At 38.9% G+C, this 19000-nt stretch overlaps 1 protein-coding gene across 1 annotated transcript in view; it reads left to right on the top strand.

The window, feature by feature from the left end:
* The window catches only part of ghrhrb (growth hormone releasing hormone receptor b), a 48565-nt gene extending 30834 nt beyond the window's left edge, over positions 1 to 17731 (top strand). Inside the window, exons 4-13 of the mRNA XM_067596256.1 lie at positions 4967 to 5067; positions 6179 to 6276; positions 6427 to 6559; positions 9971 to 10124; positions 10257 to 10317; positions 10948 to 11017; positions 12383 to 12474; positions 12588 to 12717; positions 12856 to 12897; positions 14551 to 17731. Of these exons, the coding sequence (XP_067452357.1) occupies positions 4967 to 5067; positions 6179 to 6276; positions 6427 to 6559; positions 9971 to 10124; positions 10257 to 10317; positions 10948 to 11017; positions 12383 to 12474; positions 12588 to 12717; positions 12856 to 12897; positions 14551 to 14757 (1088 nt within the window). The 3' untranslated portion in view covers positions 14758 to 17731. The remainder of the gene's footprint in view (positions 1 to 4966; positions 5068 to 6178; positions 6277 to 6426; positions 6560 to 9970; positions 10125 to 10256; positions 10318 to 10947; positions 11018 to 12382; positions 12475 to 12587; positions 12718 to 12855; positions 12898 to 14550) is intronic.
* The last annotated feature ends 1269 nt before the right edge of the window (positions 17732 to 19000 follow it).

Here is a 19000-nt window from a genome sequence, read left to right as displayed (position 1 = left end):
ATTATTTTTGTTATTATTTTTTCTAAAAAGACCAATTACATGTAGAGCAAAAAAATATCAATGTGATTAAATGTAAGTGCAAAAATCCACATGTTAATGATGGACTTCTGGGACTGGTATAGAAAGAGGTTTTCTGGATTTATAATCTCTGAAACATGAACGTGGAAGCATAATAATCTAACAAAAAAAGAGTGTCTTAGTTGTTACACTTATTTAACAGGTTTTTACTATCTACTTAGATCTTAAATACTCTCCTTTAAGTCTGTGAATGTGATTGTCTGTGTGATTACTTAACATTTTACCACATTTTAACATTTTATGGTGTGTTTTTATGTGGAAATTTCTATGTTGGAGGTGAAGCATCCTACAGTTTAGTTTAGTTTTACTGGATAAAAATAAATATCAGAGCCTGACTGATGACATGCACATGGCCGATATTATCGGCTAGTTTTATATTATCACAGATATGTCGCTACCATCATATATAGTACTGTTATACTATACAGCATCCTACTGCATATTCATATAAATATGCATATAAATATTCAGTATAAGAAGCTAATATTGGTATGATTGTAAAGGAACAATACAGCACAAACATATACAGCAGCACTAACTATAACACTGTTGTGAGTGTTACATGTTTCATGTTCAAGACTCATGTTGGTGAGTGTGTACCGGCCCCCCAGAGCTGCAGCTCAGCCTTGTGTGTTATACAGTGTGACGGCTGATGCTACTTTTATATTTGTATCATCAGCCTGATGGAAGAACTTCAAGCTCACTGAACAAGCGGTGTTGTGGTTGTAAAGTCACAAGTTTAACATATCTAAGAGGGCACAGGTTTTGTACACTAACATCATCTTGTTTATTATTTTGCTGGCAATATTTAGTTTTGCTGAGTAAGTTCATCTTAGCTACATTAGCATCACCATGCCAACAGAGGATGTCATCACATCTTAAATAAAAGAAAGATAACTCAGAATAAAACACAGCTTTCACAGCCAAATCAGCCTCCAAAATCCAGCACTAGTCAGGCTCTGGCATATAAAGGGTGTAACTCTTATTAATTCTGTAAAAAAAACCTTGATGAAAACCTTGCAGAAACACACTGGACAATTTATTCCAGACTTCCATTATATCAGTCAGTGTTGCTGAATTATTTTCCACAGAAGAGGCCGTAGCAGCAAAGAGCATGTACTGTATGTGGGATGCTGTGTGAAGAAATGACTGATTTCAAATAGCAGTGAGAATGAAAGACAGCACAAAGCAGAGAAGTAGAATAAAAACCACAGCAGCTTCTGAGTGAAAGTTGAGCGCGTACTTTGTGAGCAGGGATCAGGAGGCGGAGGTTGCTGTTGATGACCTCATAAGTTGGTATTAGTGGGTTCCTGGACCCCACTGGAGTTCCTCCTCCAGTGCTGCACAGTTTTAGATGTGTGGTGAGATCCAGTTTATCCAACGGGACGCTGCATGCACGGAGAAAATAATGAATTGGAAAATCAAAGAGTTAACTGTAGGAGCCAAGAGCATGAGGAAAGAATTGGCGCTGCTTGTTAAGCGTAGCGGTATGAGCACTAGTGCCCTCCCTGGAGCTTCGGCCTTCGCCCCTCCATTCACATCCAACCATTCACCCACTGACGCTGCGGCTACAGGCCTGCAGGCTCTGCACACCACGTTATACTGAGGCTAATGCAACCAGATATCGGTAAAACCACCCACAACTCAAACCCCCACACTCTCCTCGGCTGTTCTGAGGAGCCGGACAGGCAGGCATACTCATATCATGAAACTGAATTCTGTTATTTCTAAATAAACTTTCTATCCTCCTTCCTGTAAACACATATTCACGCAGAAAACCTTGTGACCTCGAATGTGTCATGGCTGTCGTAGAGCTCAGCAAGTGAGCTCTTACTGCAGGCCATGGTGGGAGAACATGGCTGCACATTTATCTCGTTTAAATTCATCATTAACAAACTTCTCCTGGTGGAAGAGCCTTTTGAGAAGTGAACAAAGTCTTAATCTATTACTGGTGTTGAGTCAGCGTTGAGGTTGAGCTTAGTTGTGTGAAGGAATGATGGAGCTTCTATTTCTGAGTTGCCATTTATTGCTCAGATAGGAGCAGAAAATATATAATGAGATGTACTGGTCAGTCATAAATGGCCATTACACCAACGGCTTGCTAATTAGTTGTCTAGTGCACTATTCCAGGTTATACAACCTATTTAGCACACTAAAATGGATTGTAATTTGCATTTCAACAAACTCAGACTGCTAATATGCTGTGTGCATACAGAGGAACATATTTGTGCAGAGTACTAACTCCAACAACCTACCTTGGCAATGTTGAATCACCAGTTTCACAGTGAACAGCCGTGAGCCAATAAAACGAATGGACTTATGGAAAGCGGAGGCACATCAGGTGCAAAATTTATGTGTGCATGTACAAGTACATCATCTGAATCATAGCATCTCAAAGGACTGAACTAGTTTGAGAAAGTGTTGTTGTTTACTGTGGCAAAACAATATTTTTCAGCCGCAGATATCAGAGCAGGAGGAACACAAAACACTGACTTTCTTCTGTGAGGTTTGCTCGTACAAAGATTCAACAAACTCCCTTAACTGCCGGAACTTTTCGTAAATTGCTTGTTTCAGCTTGACGAATATCATCTGTTCATGAGGAGGCGAACATTCATAAGATCTGATCGTTAGTATAATCGACACCCCTAAAAATGCCATAAAAAATCAACATGCTCTGCTGTGTTTATTAGCAAGTTTCCTTCACAAAAATTTTACCAAAGAGTCAAAACAGGAATTTCACACTGCAGAGCTTCGAGTCCTGTTTTCAGAAATCAGCAGACAAAAACATGAAAAGTTTAGGAGTGTCAGTAGTAGGAGATCCGAAACAATTACACAATATTAATTTACAAATACGTGTCATCAGAGCAGCGCTGTTGTGTGACAGAAATAAAGAGGGAATGCTTTGCCGTGAAGTTAGATGCTAAAAAAACATCTTTCTAAAGCGTTGTTAGGGTTAGGGTTAGGATTAGGGTTAGGGTTAGGGCCAGGGTTAGGGTCAGGGTTAGGGTTAGGGTCAGTGTTAGGGTTAGGGTCAGGGTTAGGGTTAGGGTTAGGGTTAGGGCCAGGGTTAGGGTTAGGGTTAGGGCCAGGGTTAGGGCCAGGGTTAGGGTTAGGGCCAGGGTTAGGGCCAGGGTTAGGGTTAGGGCCAGGGTTAGGGTTAGGGTCAGTGTTAGGGTTAGGGTCAGGGTTAGGGTTAGGGTTAGGGTTAGGGCCAGGGTTAGGGTTAGGGTTAGGGTTAGGGCCAGGGTTAGGGCCAGGGTTAGGGTTAGGGCCAGGGTTAGGGCCAGGGTTAGGGTCAGGGTTAGGGTTAGGGTTAGGGTTAGATGATGAGTGAATATTACAGCCTGCAGGTGATGTTTCACTGTCAGCTGCATCACAAGATGATACTGGACAAAGAGCTGCAGAGAGAGGCGACTGTCAGAATGAGAGAAGTTTCCTAGCAACTACCATAAGTTGCTGCGCCAAAATATGCCAATAAAAAATCATAAAATCTAAAAACCCTCTTGGTAAATTGGCAGCTTTGATGATGATAATATGGTGAACAGTCAGATTAAGACATTATGATTCTAAGTGTTTCTTCCCTTGTGAAAAGAGGCAGTGACTATCTGTTCAGGACTCGTACGACATCTTCTGTTCGTACCTAAGAGAAAATCATAATTGATGAGTGCAAATTTTCTTAAATCACTCATACGTGCCTCTTAAGAAGAATCTGTTCATATGAATGCTTCTTGCACGAGGCAAGAAAGGTATGTATGCCATTGTTAAAGCTCCTGAAACCTGTTCTTCTTGTCGTATAGTGTTCAGATGTGTAAGTCTTTATACGTGAGTGCTGTGCGCCCTCTTCATAGGTGTGTCTCCAGCCGCTTATGTCATTAACAGGCAGATGGGGTTTAAGTGTCGCCCATTGAATCCTAATGAAGAGCCATGGCGTTATTTCTCTTCTGAGAAACTACCAGAACGTCTGTGCTGATGTGTATGCATGTGTTTACGGTTGCATTTGCACCGCCAGAAGAGGTGATGTGAGATCGGTTTAATTCTTATTATTCATCAGTGTCTCAGTAAAACTAATAGACCTCATCAGGAAAACTGCATATTCATGTTGGAGCCTGATGAATCTAAACAAACGGCAACAAATTGAACATTAATCAGCCATCATGGTGTATCTCCATGTTTTATGTGATGCTGCAGTTCAGTTATTGAGACTGTACTGACTCTCAAAGGTGTTTTATAGAGTTTGAAAAGATGTTCGCTAAAATTTATTTTACTTTATTATTTTTCACAATGCCATACCTCAGCAGATAAAACTAAACTATATGCATGGTGTGCAGTAAGTGAGAAAAAGGTGTTTTTATTTAGATTTTTTGGGGGTGAACTGATCCTTTAAACAGCTACTGATGCTAATAAATAGAATATTTGTTTCACTTCTGCTAGCGGAACATGTCTACACATAGTGTGCACTTCAATGTAGCCACATCGACTGACATACTTGCCAGTACTGACATCATAAATATGTATTTTTTTTGTCTATCAAACTCCCAGAATCCCAGGAAGTCAGGCAGCATCAAGTCTTTCATCTCTTTATGTTTACATTTCTTTGCCAACTGTCTGAACTCCCTCCAGTATTGCAGAGTCTCTGAGTGCAAACTTCCCTCCCAAATTAATCTGTTACACTCCCGTGTGACAGTCACTTTATTTATTCTTCCACTACACCACCTCTCCCTGATGACTTTTAAGTGCAACATCTCTTTCTTTTCGCAGTTTTTTTGTTCGGATTTGAACCATTATTATCCCTCCTGGTTGTGGTTTTGTGCTCATGTATTCTTCTGGATTTCTTGTCTCTTGTTTTTTGGCAACCATTCTGTCCTTGAGAGCTTGATTTGTGTCTCAGGTTACGTCTATAGGAACTGCACCGAAGATGGATGGTCCGACATCTACCCGGCGTACGAGGAGGCCTGCGAGTTTGTGGAAGATGAGGAGACAGAGCCGGAGGTAGACGTTTAGTCCATCATTTCTGTTTAGCTTTCTCACTCAAACTAAACAGTAGGGACACACATTTAGTGTCCACTATCTGTGGAACTACTGTATGTTGAAGATATCAAAGCATATTCCTATCAGTCACAGACCAGTAGTTACTGTTGGCTGAGTCATTTACACACTTACCCATACGATGTCCTCAATTCTCACTGAAGGTCTGTTTATTACTAGCGTTGCAACTCCAGCCCACAGTTTTGCTTTTTATGGTCAGGAGATGCTAAAAGACAGATGTTATTTCACACAGATTGTAAATAAGATGACGGACAGTTCTCTCCTTCTCTTGGGCATCAATGTAAAGCCTTCAAGAGTGTCTTTGTCTTCGTTAGTCCTTCATTAAAATGCTTAAACCTTCTATTTTTTATTTCTTGACTAGCCACCTCATGCTGTCATGAAAATATTGACTGAGGAAGAAGCAGTATGACCTTGTTGCAGAAAGTCTTTGGGAGGGGGTTGGGAGGGATTTAATGCAGCTATAATCAATATTTTTAAGACAATGCATTAAATGACTGAATGACTGAGTGTAACATGTAATGTGTAGCACATAGTGATGAACCTAAAGAGAATTATCAGCAGCCCCCTTTGGCTTTACAGAGCTTTATAGCGAATTTCAGTTAATCTGATATCTGTCCGGCTGCAACTTTACTGCTCTCACAGCATCATTTCCGGCCACAAGAGGGAGCTGTTTTTAGCGAGACAGCTTTAAAAAGCCACTGTACACAAACAGCACCAAACAGCAAACAGACACAGTTAGCTGTAGACTAGCTGGTGAACATAGTGAAGCATTTAGCAGCTAAAGAGCCAGATATTTCCCTCAGGAGTTGGTGGAGAACAAAAACAGAGCTAAAAGAGAGTGAATATTGGACTTACATTCACCAGATGGACAGAAACACGACTCCTAAATGAAGGATAATGTTGCTCCGTAACTTCAAGTTACAACTTAAAAGGTGACGATATGTCGGTGTTGTGTTCATTGCTTGTTTCTGCTGCCCCCAAGTGGCAAAAAACTCAGTTATTGATGCCAACATTACTTTTTTTTTCTTGCACTTTTGTCTCTTTTGCATTTCAGACAACATACTTCTCCAACTTCAAACAGGTGTATACGGCTGGCTACGCCACGTCCCTCATCTCTCTCATATCTGCCATTTTTGTCTTCACTGTGTTCAGGTAAAACTATCATGAGAAATACTTAAACATTCACATTTGTATAAAAGTGTCTCAACACACACATCACGACCAAGCACTTTTTCTTCAGTCTTCATTTATATTCACAAATACCTCAAACCCTTTGAGGAAAGTGTTTTTTCTGCTCTACAGGAAGTTTCACTGCACCAGGAACTACATCCACATCAACCTGTTCTTCTCTTTCATCCTGAGAGCGAGCGCTGTCTTCATTAAAGATGGAGTTCTCTTCTCTGATGAAAACCTGGACCACTGCTTCATGTCTACGGTGAGTGAAACCATCCGCGTCCTCCATTAATGTGTCTATATTTACCAGTGAAGGACTCATATCCTTTACCAAAGTAAAACCAGTGGAACCGCGAAGGAAAAATGTGTCATGCTGCTTCTCATCCTAAAAGCTTACAAGAATAAGCTGCAAAAGAGTATCAAAAGTAAAAAGTTTCTTCTTCTTCTTCCTTCAGCTGGATGTTGTTTCTCTTCTCTGTGCAGAATGATGTATGTGCAGAGTTTGTTTTCACATTCATCTGCTGAAGGAAGTTTTTCTCTGTTCACCTTAAATATGAGTTTGTGGCAAACATATCTGACACAAATTATTATTCAAAACAGAGTAGTTTAATGTCTTAAAACATTACTGGAGGGAATCTTTAAGTGTCTGTCGAAAACTTTAGTTTTGGGTGATTTCATGCTTGAGACAGAAAAGGAAAGAGAAGAAATCAAAGGAAAAATGACACATCAGGAGGGAAGAGGGAAATAAGGAAAGACATGATGTGGGAAAGGCAAGGCAAGATTATTTATATAGCACATTTCATATCCAAGGAAATTCAACATGCTTCACATAATGCAAAAGAATATAACAACAGGAATAAGAACAACACAAATAAAAGCTAAAAGAAGCAAGCAAGTAAAGGAGCATTAAAAAGGCAACAAAAGGATAAAAATTATGAAGTGTAACTTTAATATTTAACTGAAAGCCATGGCAACCAGATATATCTTTAATTTAAAAGTAGTCGGCAGTGTCTCTAGTCTGAAATCTTCAGGTAGTTTGTTCCAGATATGAGCAGCATAGCTTCACCATGTTTAGTTCTAACTTCAGGAACCACAAAAATAAAGATTAAAAGGAAAGAATTAAGGAAATATAAGTTATGAGATGGAGACTGTCCTCTTGACTGCATCAGTCATTTCAGAAACTCAACTAAAAGTAGAGATGTTTATGTTCAAAGTGACAAAGCTGTTACAAAGCTGTTGCAGCCGTGGTGATAATGTTATTTTGACGAAAGAACCCTTAATGGCAACCCAAACAACAATAACCCTAACCAAGTCTTTTTTACGCTAAACCTTAAGTTTAGCTGATTGTTTTCATTTTTCAAAAGGGATTTTTAATAGTTGTTGAAGATCAGAAAACGCTCATGTGTGTCGTTCTGGAGGGCAGTTACCAACATAATTGTATTTTGTCATTTAATTTGGAAGACTCCCTGATAAGATGATGCCAATATTTAATGATCTTATCTCATGTTGGAGGTAAAGGGAAAAAAATGGGCAGAAATAAGGAAAGACAGAAAGAAAAGGCAACAGGGAAGTATAGAAAGATAGATAATTTTAGCAATATTTTATAAGATAATCTCATTTTGAATATGGAATCTGAAAGTAATTAATATTTATTAAATTACGTGGACCAGAAAGTACAATATTTCCCTCTAAATCTAGCAAAATTACCTCTCTCCTAAGTAAAACCTCCCTTATTTACTTTCCACCTGTGATAGTTACTGTCTATAAACTTTGAAACTGACAACTAAAAGACTGTCGTGTCTAAGTTGCCACAGTCAGTCAGGATTACCTGCATTTTGTTTTCTGTAAATGAACCTCAGGAACTCAGAAGAGCTTATTATCATAGAGAGCAGGAAGGAACAGGATTGAAATGCTGGGAGTGACTGAGTGGAGACTGTGAGAGCATTAATGATGAGTGTTTTTCTTCCTATTTTTCTGTTGATGAGGCTGCCTGGAGTGAAGGTAAGTGTCCCTCTTGTGTGGCTACGAGGGACCGGCATCAGCACATCGCTGTGACTCATTTAGAGAGGATGTGTGAGAGAGAGAGAGAGAGAGACAGAGATGAATGGGGCTGTGAGAGAGAGAAGACAAAGGAAAGAGAAAGCTCTTGTGCTTCATCAGAATGTAAAAAAAAAACCATACAGGGATTAGAGAGAAACATAAAAATAGTGACAGGAAGAGGCGAGGGCTGGTGGATGAAGTGGAAAAGGGATAAGAGTAAAAGTGAGAATGAAAGAACAGTAGAAATCAAATTACTGGAGAAATCTTTAATCAACTTCACAGTTCTTATTACTCTTGGAAAAAGTAATTACATTACTATTGACTCAAGAGTTGAAATAGTTACATGAGTCAATATGCCTTCTGTCTTCTTATTAATATGGTGATATTAAGAATGGAGCAAATGACAACTTGTGATGTGAAACAGATGCTCATAATGACAAAATGTCTCCAACTCTGCAGCTTTACTGAACTTTTTAGCCTCTTTTAGGAAACCGTTTTGGTTTTTACGACACATTCACTTAGTTTCACTGGTCTCATCAACCTCATCTGTTTTCAGCAAAAAAGCTCTGATAAACTCACTGTACACTATCTGCTCAGCACCAAACAGCAGACAGACAGAGCTCAAGCTACACAAGATCGATTTCAGGCATGTTTGTGTTCTTGAGTGTGTCTACTGAAACTTTACAACTTAACAAAACTTAACCACTTAACGCAACGCAAGCACGAGCTGCAGTCTCAGTGTTGCAGCTAGGGGTCACTATTAGATGAAACAACAATAGAAAGAACAGAAGGGAAAGATTGTGGTCTTGGTTTAATACAGAAAAAGTGACTTTAAGCAAAACATGTTTATAATATTTAGCAATACCACGATCTTTCACTAACCTTAACCAAAGTTCTTTTGTTGCCTAATGGCACATATGGGACTTAGGATGCGAATCCGGGACTGTGGTGTCAGGGTCCTGCATCTTGCACGTCCCCCATTCACCCCGACCTCCTCCCTGTGACTTCAGATGTAGCGCTTCATTCATTAAAAAAAAAACCTTACCTGTGAACAGCCATTATGTTTGTCAACACAGTGTAATTGGGAATACTATTTAGTTGTATATGAACGTAATTTCTAGGAGACATGAGTTGCTATATCGGCTCCTTGAGGACTGATTGATCACCTCCATCAGTGCTTAAGAGCACACGTTGAGTATGTTTGTATATTTGTGCCGGCTTGACCAGGCGCTACCATTTGTATACTTGCTTGGAACATGTTTCTTGCTTTACACTACTTCATTACATCACCGAAAAAGTAATCACATTACTGTAACACGTTACAGAGTGTTGTGTTAACTGCCCAACAATGCAGCAATTCCTCGTCAGTATCTATACCAACATGGAGTGTAATTATAAAACACATCCACAGCTTCAGTTGGTGTCTGACCAAGGAGAGAATTTCAGCCTTTAGAATAAAAGGTTACACATTAATATCAAGCTATTATCCTCTGTACCCTTAAATGTATTATCATCACAGACCTCACTGTGACCCACAAACTGATGGGAGAGGACATTACTGTTACGACCACTCCAGATAAATGAGATCTACAGTCTAATCTGATCCTTGGCTCTTGTTGTTTTTGTCCTGCAGACATCCTGTAAATCAGCAGTGGCCTTCTTCCAGTTCAGCATCCTGGCCAACTACTTCTGGCTGCTGGTGGAGGGCATGTACCTGCAGACACTGTTGGCGCTCACCTTTGTTTTCCAGAAGAAGTATTTCTGGTGGTACATACTCATCGGCTGGGGTGGGTGCCCCACTGATCATGATCCTTTTCTGTTTCCCTTCATTTTCTTTCTTCCTGCCCGCCCCAGTCTCTTGTTAGAGAAAAGCTCTTCTTTGACTCTAATGATCAGGTCACTCTGTTTGTGCCCACCAGGTCTCCCAACTACAATCATAACGGCGTGGATCCTGACTCGAAACTTCTATGATAACAGAGGGTGAGCTGCTGCAGCAGGAAATCAAAGAAGATGTCGCATAAAAATGAGGAAACTTTGAAAAAGAATCAATAGACGCACTCAAGTAACCTCCCAATAAGATGCACTTTCATTCATTTATGCATCCAACCACCACTGTACCAGGCATCTGGGACATGATGCCTTCTTGGTGCCATTAAAACAATATAACTCAAGAAAAATAGGTGATAGAGACATCATACTTGCATTACAGATTCCCTCTGAAATGATTTGCTTTACATCTGGAGCACCATGCATTGTAAATCTATAAATATAGAAAAAACACTATAATTTAAGATCCATGTATATATGTCCTTTTTTTAACTACATTTCGGACGACTGTACCTCATTAAATTTTTAATAAGCTTCTTACACATGATGTTTACATGTTAAATGTAGAGATATTAAAATATGCACAAATCAGATTAATTAATTAGCTCATCAGCATAGCTTTTTATGTTTTATATATTATAGTGATGGCATGGTGAGTGGATGGTTGTGACATATATGATGCACAGTGTGTATGTTCCGGCTGTGGACAGTGTGATGAGATCTACAATATTGTGTTCCCGTAACGGTCTTGTTTATCTCATTATTGAACGCCGTGTGTCACAGCTGCTGGGACGACACAGATGTGGCTTTTATCTGGTGGATCATAAAAGCTCCAATAACTGCATCATTACTGGTGAGTACAGAACAGTTTCACAGGGAGCTATTGAGGAATTACAAGAGTCCTCAATCTTAGATTAGGCCTGTATTTCACTCTGCAGCAGCTACTGTAGACTCTTATCTGGTGTTCACATTAGGACGGACGATAAAAATCCAGGAAAGCCTGTTTATTTCCTACATGGAAGCAGGGAAACTTGGCCAGTGTGCAGATCATCATCTCTGGCACTTTACATCAGCAGTTAATCAGTGTACTTCCTTGTTTTCCTGCTTGTGTGATTTTGGTTTTGTTTTTTTGAGTGAGAAGTTATTTATAGTTGTAACAAGCTTTCTGGTACCATAAAAAAATACTTAGTACTTTTTTAATGTGTTCTTCTTTTTCTCCCTAATTTGCAATGGTCATATCCCTGTTCTTACTGGTTTCCCACCTGCTAAAGCTGTGATCACACCACAAAGTTGCCCATCTGTGGATCTGGAAGATTGGTAACAGTGACTAGTCGCAGGACTAGTTGGTGAACTGTTATTGCTGGCAAGTTAATTGCTAACTCACTAGCCAGTCCACCCGGGCTACTGCAAGTCAGTCACAATAGTTCCCGGAGCTTCCCTCTGTTTACTTTCAACTGTTTGTTCACCATTGCACACCATCTCATACAATAAAAAGTTATCGAAGAGGGAGAAGCTCTCCCAGCTAACAAGCTTGCTAACCGTCAGTAGCTTGGTTGCTAATGGGACAATAATGTATTTGTACCATCTTTACTCTGACAAAGAAGATTTAAGAAAAGTGAATTGTGCAACACAGCTAATAAGCTACAAAAGCTTCCTTCATTTTAGTTGAATCTGACATGAAAAATCAGTGCAGATTTATTTTGTCCCAGTGAGTGGTTGTGGCTGCAAAAATGCTTTTCGTGGTTTTAAATCCTGGTGTTCACACCAGGGGTTGAATAAATGTTTGCCCTTACGTCATCATTCAAATTTATTATTCAACAAATAATCATAAAAATGATAAGGTAAGGAGCCAGATATTTGTTGGTTGTCGTTAAGTTGGTGGAGAACTAAATGGAGCTAACAGTGAGTGATAATTGGACTTAAATCTGCCAGGTGGCCAGAAACAGGGCTACAAATAAATGTTTTGTCTGCTGAATATCTAAATAAGCAACTGTTTGCTAAGACATAATGCAGGTACAAGTGATAGCAATGAGTTTGCTAACTTTTTGTAAGGAATGTTTTGTGGATTTGTGAAATTTCGGACTCTGGCACCCCCCAGTGGTAGTATCAAAAGTAACAATGCATGTCAGATCTTCAGTAACACATTCTGCAGGTGTAATTTATTGATACAGCAGCTGTGCTACAAAGAAAAATGGCTTCATTTGTTCATTTCATGTAGGTGAACTTCATCATCTTCATCAATGTGATCCGTATTCTGGTGCAGAAGCTGAGATCTCCTGGTGTTGGTGGCAACGATACCAGTCACTTCAAGTGAGACAGAATTATTATCTTCCTTCACGCATGATGGCACGAACAAACACAAACAAAACACCTGCACTCACACATGTAGTCACCGCGTGTCTCTCTGTTACATGTGTGTGCAGGAGACTGGCCAAATCCACTCTGCTTCTCATTCCTCTGTTCGGGATGCACTACATGGTGTTTGCCTTCCTGCCAGAAAACACCGGAGCAGAGGCCCGGATCTTCATAGAGCTAGGTCTGGGATCCTTTCAGGTAAAATTAAATTCAAAACAACACCTGTAACCCAACATGGATGCTTTCAAAGCATGAAACTAAATTTATCAGCGTGTGCACTGTATGTTTAATGTTTAAACTTTAATTTTGTTTGATAATGTGTTTTGTTCTTATAAGGGATTCGTTGTGGCCCTGCTCTACTGTTTCCTAAATGGTGAGGTAAGTAAACGCTATACAGTACGTAATACAGTTTGTAGGGTCACCCAGTGGTGTGGTTTTGCATCTCTTAGCTACACTACAGATAGTCAAAACTATTTTGTTTTCTAAAGTGTATTGTAAATCTCTAGCCTCTTAACATCCACTCGCTTAAGCCAGTTGTTAGCAGCTTAGCATCATGCAGTAATGAGTAAAAGCAATTGATGCAATTTGACCACTTGGAGACGTTTTGGAGAGGTTCAGGGACACCAGTGACACCACAAACTAAAAACTCCCTAGATCTAATAAGATTAAGTCCAGAGGTCTGGAACTTTATACAGGTGTGGTTGACAAGATGTATGTGGTGATTTGCATAGTTCTGGCATTAAGCATGTCTAGTTACTGTTATTCAAATATGACTCATTATAGACGAGGACCAAAAACACATTTTTGAGCCTTATTTGAAAAGATGTAGTTTTGTTGTGTTTTAGCCACATGCTAAACAAGCACATTTCCAGAAACCAGAAGATGTTACCTTTCAAGTGAAGGCTAATACATGCATTTTGTCCACACAATTTTTCTGTTATAAGCTCTTCCATTTGGGTATGCCAAGTAGGCAAAAATGCCAAAAAAAAGGGTGGATGTTAATGGCTAGATTGATCTCTTGCCTTCCAGGTAGCCATTTTAAGATCATTTTGATGACACTTGGTAGGTGCTACAAAATATAATGAAATTACTACCATCAGAGCTCCCTTTACCTTTATTGGGTGTTAGATATTTGCTTGAGGAAAACCTGTAGTTGGTCTAAACATCATTCAGTGTGCAGGTCCTCCTTGTATCATAGTAGTTGCATTACTGTCATCTGGTGAGTAGGCCCTGATGTGAAAACTTTTACTCTAATATTATATTGGAGTTATTGTAATTATTAGTTTCCAACTTGTAAAAATGGGTCACGTCAACATCCAAGCATGTCGAGCTCCAACTTGGCACTTAATAGTACAGTAGTGCCTGAAAACCAAACAATTCACCGTCATTTAGTGTGATTAAAAATAAATTGAATGAATATGTCAAATCATAGTATTTTAATCCTGACACACCAAACTCTGTAATCATACAACCCTCTTCATGACTTGCACAAATTATTAACTTGGGAATCTTTACTATATCAACCATCCCATGTGACATGAATAAGAGTCTAAGGACACTCTAATGTCTGGGATTTCAGGATGGGTTGTTGAAAAGAAACACCCTCACTTATTCTGGTTGATTAGATTTCTGATCAGGTTGAAACTACGCAGAGAATTGAGGAGAGGAGTCTGAGTACTAATAAATCTAGGGCTGCAACTAAGGATTAATTTCATTATCGATTGGTCTGAGAAATGGTAAAAGCCCATGATGATGCCTCCAGTTTGCTTGTTTTGTCCGACCAACAGTCCAGAATCTCAAGATATTCAGTTGACTGTTATATATGTCAATGAAAAACAACGAAATCTCACATTTACGAAGCGGGAAGCAGATATTTTTTAGTATAATTTCTTGAAAAATGACTGAAACTATTAATCGATTATCAAAATAGTTGTTGCAGCTCTAATAAAAACAGTAAACTAGTGTATTTGTTTTCCATGCTGTCTTTTTATTTTTTGTATTTTTTTTGTATGTGTATGTGTGTGTGTTTAGGTGCAAGCAGAGCTGAAGAAGAGGTTTTGGAAGTGGCAGACTCAGAGCTACCTGAGCTACAGTAAACGGCGTCGTACATTGTTCACTGACAGCAGCACGGTCACTCAGATATCTGTCCTGGACAAATCCAGCCCCAAAGATCAGCCAGTCTCAGAGACGCAAGCCCTCACAAACACGCTAACACCCAACAATGTCTCCACAGTCTGAGAAACGTTCGACGATGCGGCGATGTTCGCATACTTTATTACCAAACCTACTTCAAGTCTGGATAACATCCTGAGCGAGTGACTAAACCACAGAGCCTGATTGTTGAATGTTAAGGTACCTCTTAACTTTGTACGGTACAAGTTGATTTGCAGAATCCCACACAAATTTACAGATGTTAACTTTTAAAACTTTCCCCAAATGTCACCAATTATTCTTTAACTTACAGGCTAGTGTGGGCAGAAAGAGAGGTCAAATTACTCATGATTCAAATGACTCTACCTTGTCTGACATATACACTGATGAATGCAACCTGAACTTACTACATTTAATGTGTTTTAAGTATCAGAGATCAGAATTTAATTGTCATGTCAACAAAGACAATAATTATTTTGTAATCCAGGGCCGGCGTTAAGCCTTTTGGGGTCTCAAGGCAAGATTTTGCTTTGGAGGACCTCCCCCACATCTTACACACAACCACCAGATCCACTGCCACCTTTTTACAAAAGCACTGATATCACAAGTACACAGTGAATATGGCTTCAAAGCATTGTCTTTACAATAATCAATAGTATCTCACTGTAAATAAGAACTATGATTAATTCCTCCAGTGTAAGCCATCACTGCTGTCTCTTGTGATAAAATATTGTGTTTGTGTTGTTTTTGTTCATATATTCACATCCTGAGCTGCTCATAAAGGACAAAAAAATGCATGGAAATGGGCATCAACAAATTATATTTTCTACTGCAGGAGTAGAAGTAGGAAAAGATGGTCAGAAATCTTGCTTAGAGCCATTCGTTTTCAAGATTTAAATGAATTTTGCCACAGAAAGAGGCTGCACAGGTAGGAAGTAATGCACAGTATCCTTTACAATTTCACCCCCCATTGTGCAGGCACCAACCAATAGGAGTCATATGATCCCTCACTGGCTTCCTACCCACAAGACAAATATGGTCAATTGTGTTTTTTGGAAGACATGACCAAGCAGGAGGTATTGCTAGTGGGAATAAAACCACAGTCTCTACAAAGATTTACCCCCTGCATCACCTGTGGGCCAATTTGTAAGCCTTAATTGTCTTTTATGAGCAGTAAATGCAGATTTCGTTTTCCCTCATTGTGCAAATTTGTTGGGCAGGTCTGAACACAGCAGCCGTACTCAGGTGCAGACCAAAACTTAGACTTTGAAAACTTTAATGCTCTCCAAGATGCAATTTGTGATACAGTGCAGAACATATAGACATGTTAAAAGCACATCAGATAAACAAAAACAACAATAGTCCAAGATCATGTATAGCAGCCATCATAAGTATCAATACAGTCCAGACTGCACATCCCCCATGTATCCATGAATATCACATCCGAGACCTTTTGAGGATGTGGTTTTGGTCCAGTCCCAAAAAATTCTGGAGCAGTTTGTTTGTGGTGGGAATGTGATACGACCACAATATGACGCAGGTGCACTTTGCATGCTGGGATGCGGATGAGCAAATTTAACAGTTGCTATAACTATATGGAGAATCAATTCAGATTGGACCTGGACTAACAATGAAGTACGTTGCATTTGGCCCGAGTAGCTTCTTCAGCACCTTCCTCCTGTGTTTAATGGCCCAGACACATTTGACCAATGAGAGGAGAGAATGTCCTCAGCTGGCTTTTAGTAATACATTTTGGTTCGCTTGGTTTTTTCTCTGTTAAAAGAAACCAAACCGAGTTTACCAACTCTTCCACTGATTTGGACCAGAGAAAATGAACTATAGGTTTGAAAACACACAAAGATTATCAACCACCAATTTGTCCATTAATGCCATGAAATGACATCTTATTCGTACGTTGTCAAATGAAAATCTTTAATCACTTCACATGCATTTACTGCTTCTCAGTTTTGTACATTTGTATTTATTTTTTATACATTTACTAAGTGGATTTGTGTCATTTACAGTATTAGTGTTTGGACTTTGCTCACCATGACGTCCGTGTTATTTCTGCTGTTACTGATTCAGTGCCACTCGGCCTCTTGAATGTTGGGCGTCCCAATATTATGATAATATTTCAGAGAGAATTCTTATGAAACTTATGAAACTTTATTGTTTAAAGGGACCCGTGTTACCAGTGGCTCTGCATGCAACATGTTGCACAGTGCACTAGCACACATCTGGAGCACTAGACTGTAAAAGCTATTTATTTGTCAGATAATTTGTTTTTATGTCTTTGTGTGAATGTAAATACACTTGAACTACAATTTACATGTGTTTTATGAAAACAGTATAGTTCCTCAACCAGATGTACAAACTGTTACCAAATTAAATACTGTAAAAAAATATAATAACTTACTTTGAAATTGATAAGTGTTTATATTTAACATATTTTTTGTATCATACATGTTAGTTTTATTCTTATATGCTGTAAAATTGCAAAATGTGGAGAAAATTATATTGTAAATTTCCCTGTTTGAAACTGTACCATAGGTTTAGTGTCCAGTTACTGATTTCTGTGCTAATGCTAATGCTCATCAGAATTTGTTTCGTCCAAGGAATCATTATTGAGGACTAGATGAGCTGTTTTCAGGCTGCTCTGTATCTCTGTTTTATTATTTCTCTCTGTTTTATATTTTTACTTTGTAGGCAGTTGTACACTGTAAAAGCGTATATATATATACAGTCAACCCAGTCTCATGACAGTTGGTGAAATAGTCAGGAAATTTAATCTACAGTGTAGATTCATGTACATGGACACAAATTTCACAATTTTTTTCTTTCTATTTGTGACACTTCACACTAATGTATTTCAATTGGAAGTATGTTTCGTTTCTGTCAGTTGGGACTCAGGAGTATAGAAGTTGTATTGATTTTTCTCATTTGTTATAAATTTTTCTAACTATAACCGCTACATGACTCAACATTTAATCACATGATTTTGTCCTTGTTTTTATTTCTTTATTTTAAATTTAGCAGTACAGTCAATAGACTGCATCAGTCCAGTGGGCAGACTGGAGGACCCGCTGCTGGGAAGAATTTTTCTCAAGAATTTGTCATTTTTAATGATATGAGAAATGTTGATATGATGTCAACATTTCTCAACACAAAAGTGTCCTTGATAACTCAACAATACGATAGGTTAATGTTATGACTATCTGTTTTAAGTATTTCATCTTCGATCCTGAGAAATCAACTTTTTTTGTCAGTTTTTGATGGCGGAAGGCTAGGGAAGGGCGTTGTGTTATGGGTGGACTTGGTGCATTCAGCTACTGTTTTGGATTGTCTGCCATCAGTGGGATTCATTCCATTTCAAATTGCCACCAGTCGGCCACAGCCCAAATCTAAATGTGGCTATCTATGTTAAGAAGAGGTGTTTTATATCCTGTTATTGTAAAATGGGAAGTTGCTCATTTAATTTTACTGTATGTCATTCTGACATAAAATCCAAAAACCAAGAATAATAAAAATACAAAAAAATCTCCAGGCTTGTGTAAATAGTAACCTATGCATTAATGAGAACAGGTTGGTCTTTTCAGCCCTAATCCTAACCCTAACCCTAACCCTAACCCTACCCCTAACCCTAACCCTAACCCTAACCTATCCCTAATCCTAACCCTAACCCAAGCACTTCAGGCCTTCCTCCAAGCCTGTAATAATGCCTTAGATTGTCAGCATTATTGTAATCTATTTAACAATTAGATATTTAAAATCTGATTACAGAAATGTGTTTACCATCTCCTTAAACTCCTCAGTGTACTCTCAATTCAGTATTTACAACTTCCAATTCTAGGAAAAACACTAATACTTTTTAAAAAACTACAATTCCCTACAGCCGCGCCATGCAGCTTGATACAAATCAGCACCACAGTTGTAGTTCTTCCAGTTTAGGGTTGTAAATAGGGTCATAAAAAGATATATCTACTGAATATATCAAATATGTTGTACTGCCGAACTAGTAATTACACGGCATCTAGATGATCTGTGTTAAGAAAAAGTGGGTTGTTGTCGGTTTATTTTAGATATTTTGGCCAAAACAGGAGTCGAATGCACAAAGTCCGCCCACAACACAATGCCCTTCCATGAGCCACGTCATCGTCGTCCAACGCATTATTCAGCTACTGACCCTCACAGTGCCTTTACCATGCAAATTAAACTCACTGTTTCTCTGCAGTTCAGGTGTATTGAACCTACAGCAAGTTTCCATTCAAAATCAGTGTAACAAAATCACGTATTTAAGATTGTGATACATGTACTTGAATCTTTGCTGAGC

Source organism: Thunnus thynnus, chromosome 8 (genome assembly GCF_963924715.1).
Source record: "Thunnus thynnus chromosome 8, fThuThy2.1, whole genome shotgun sequence".
In the NCBI taxonomy this organism is placed as follows: Eukaryota; Metazoa; Chordata; class Actinopteri; order Scombriformes; family Scombridae; genus Thunnus; species Thunnus thynnus.
Note: the sequence above shows the minus strand (reverse complement) of the source record. Positions and strands in the feature narration are given on the sequence as shown.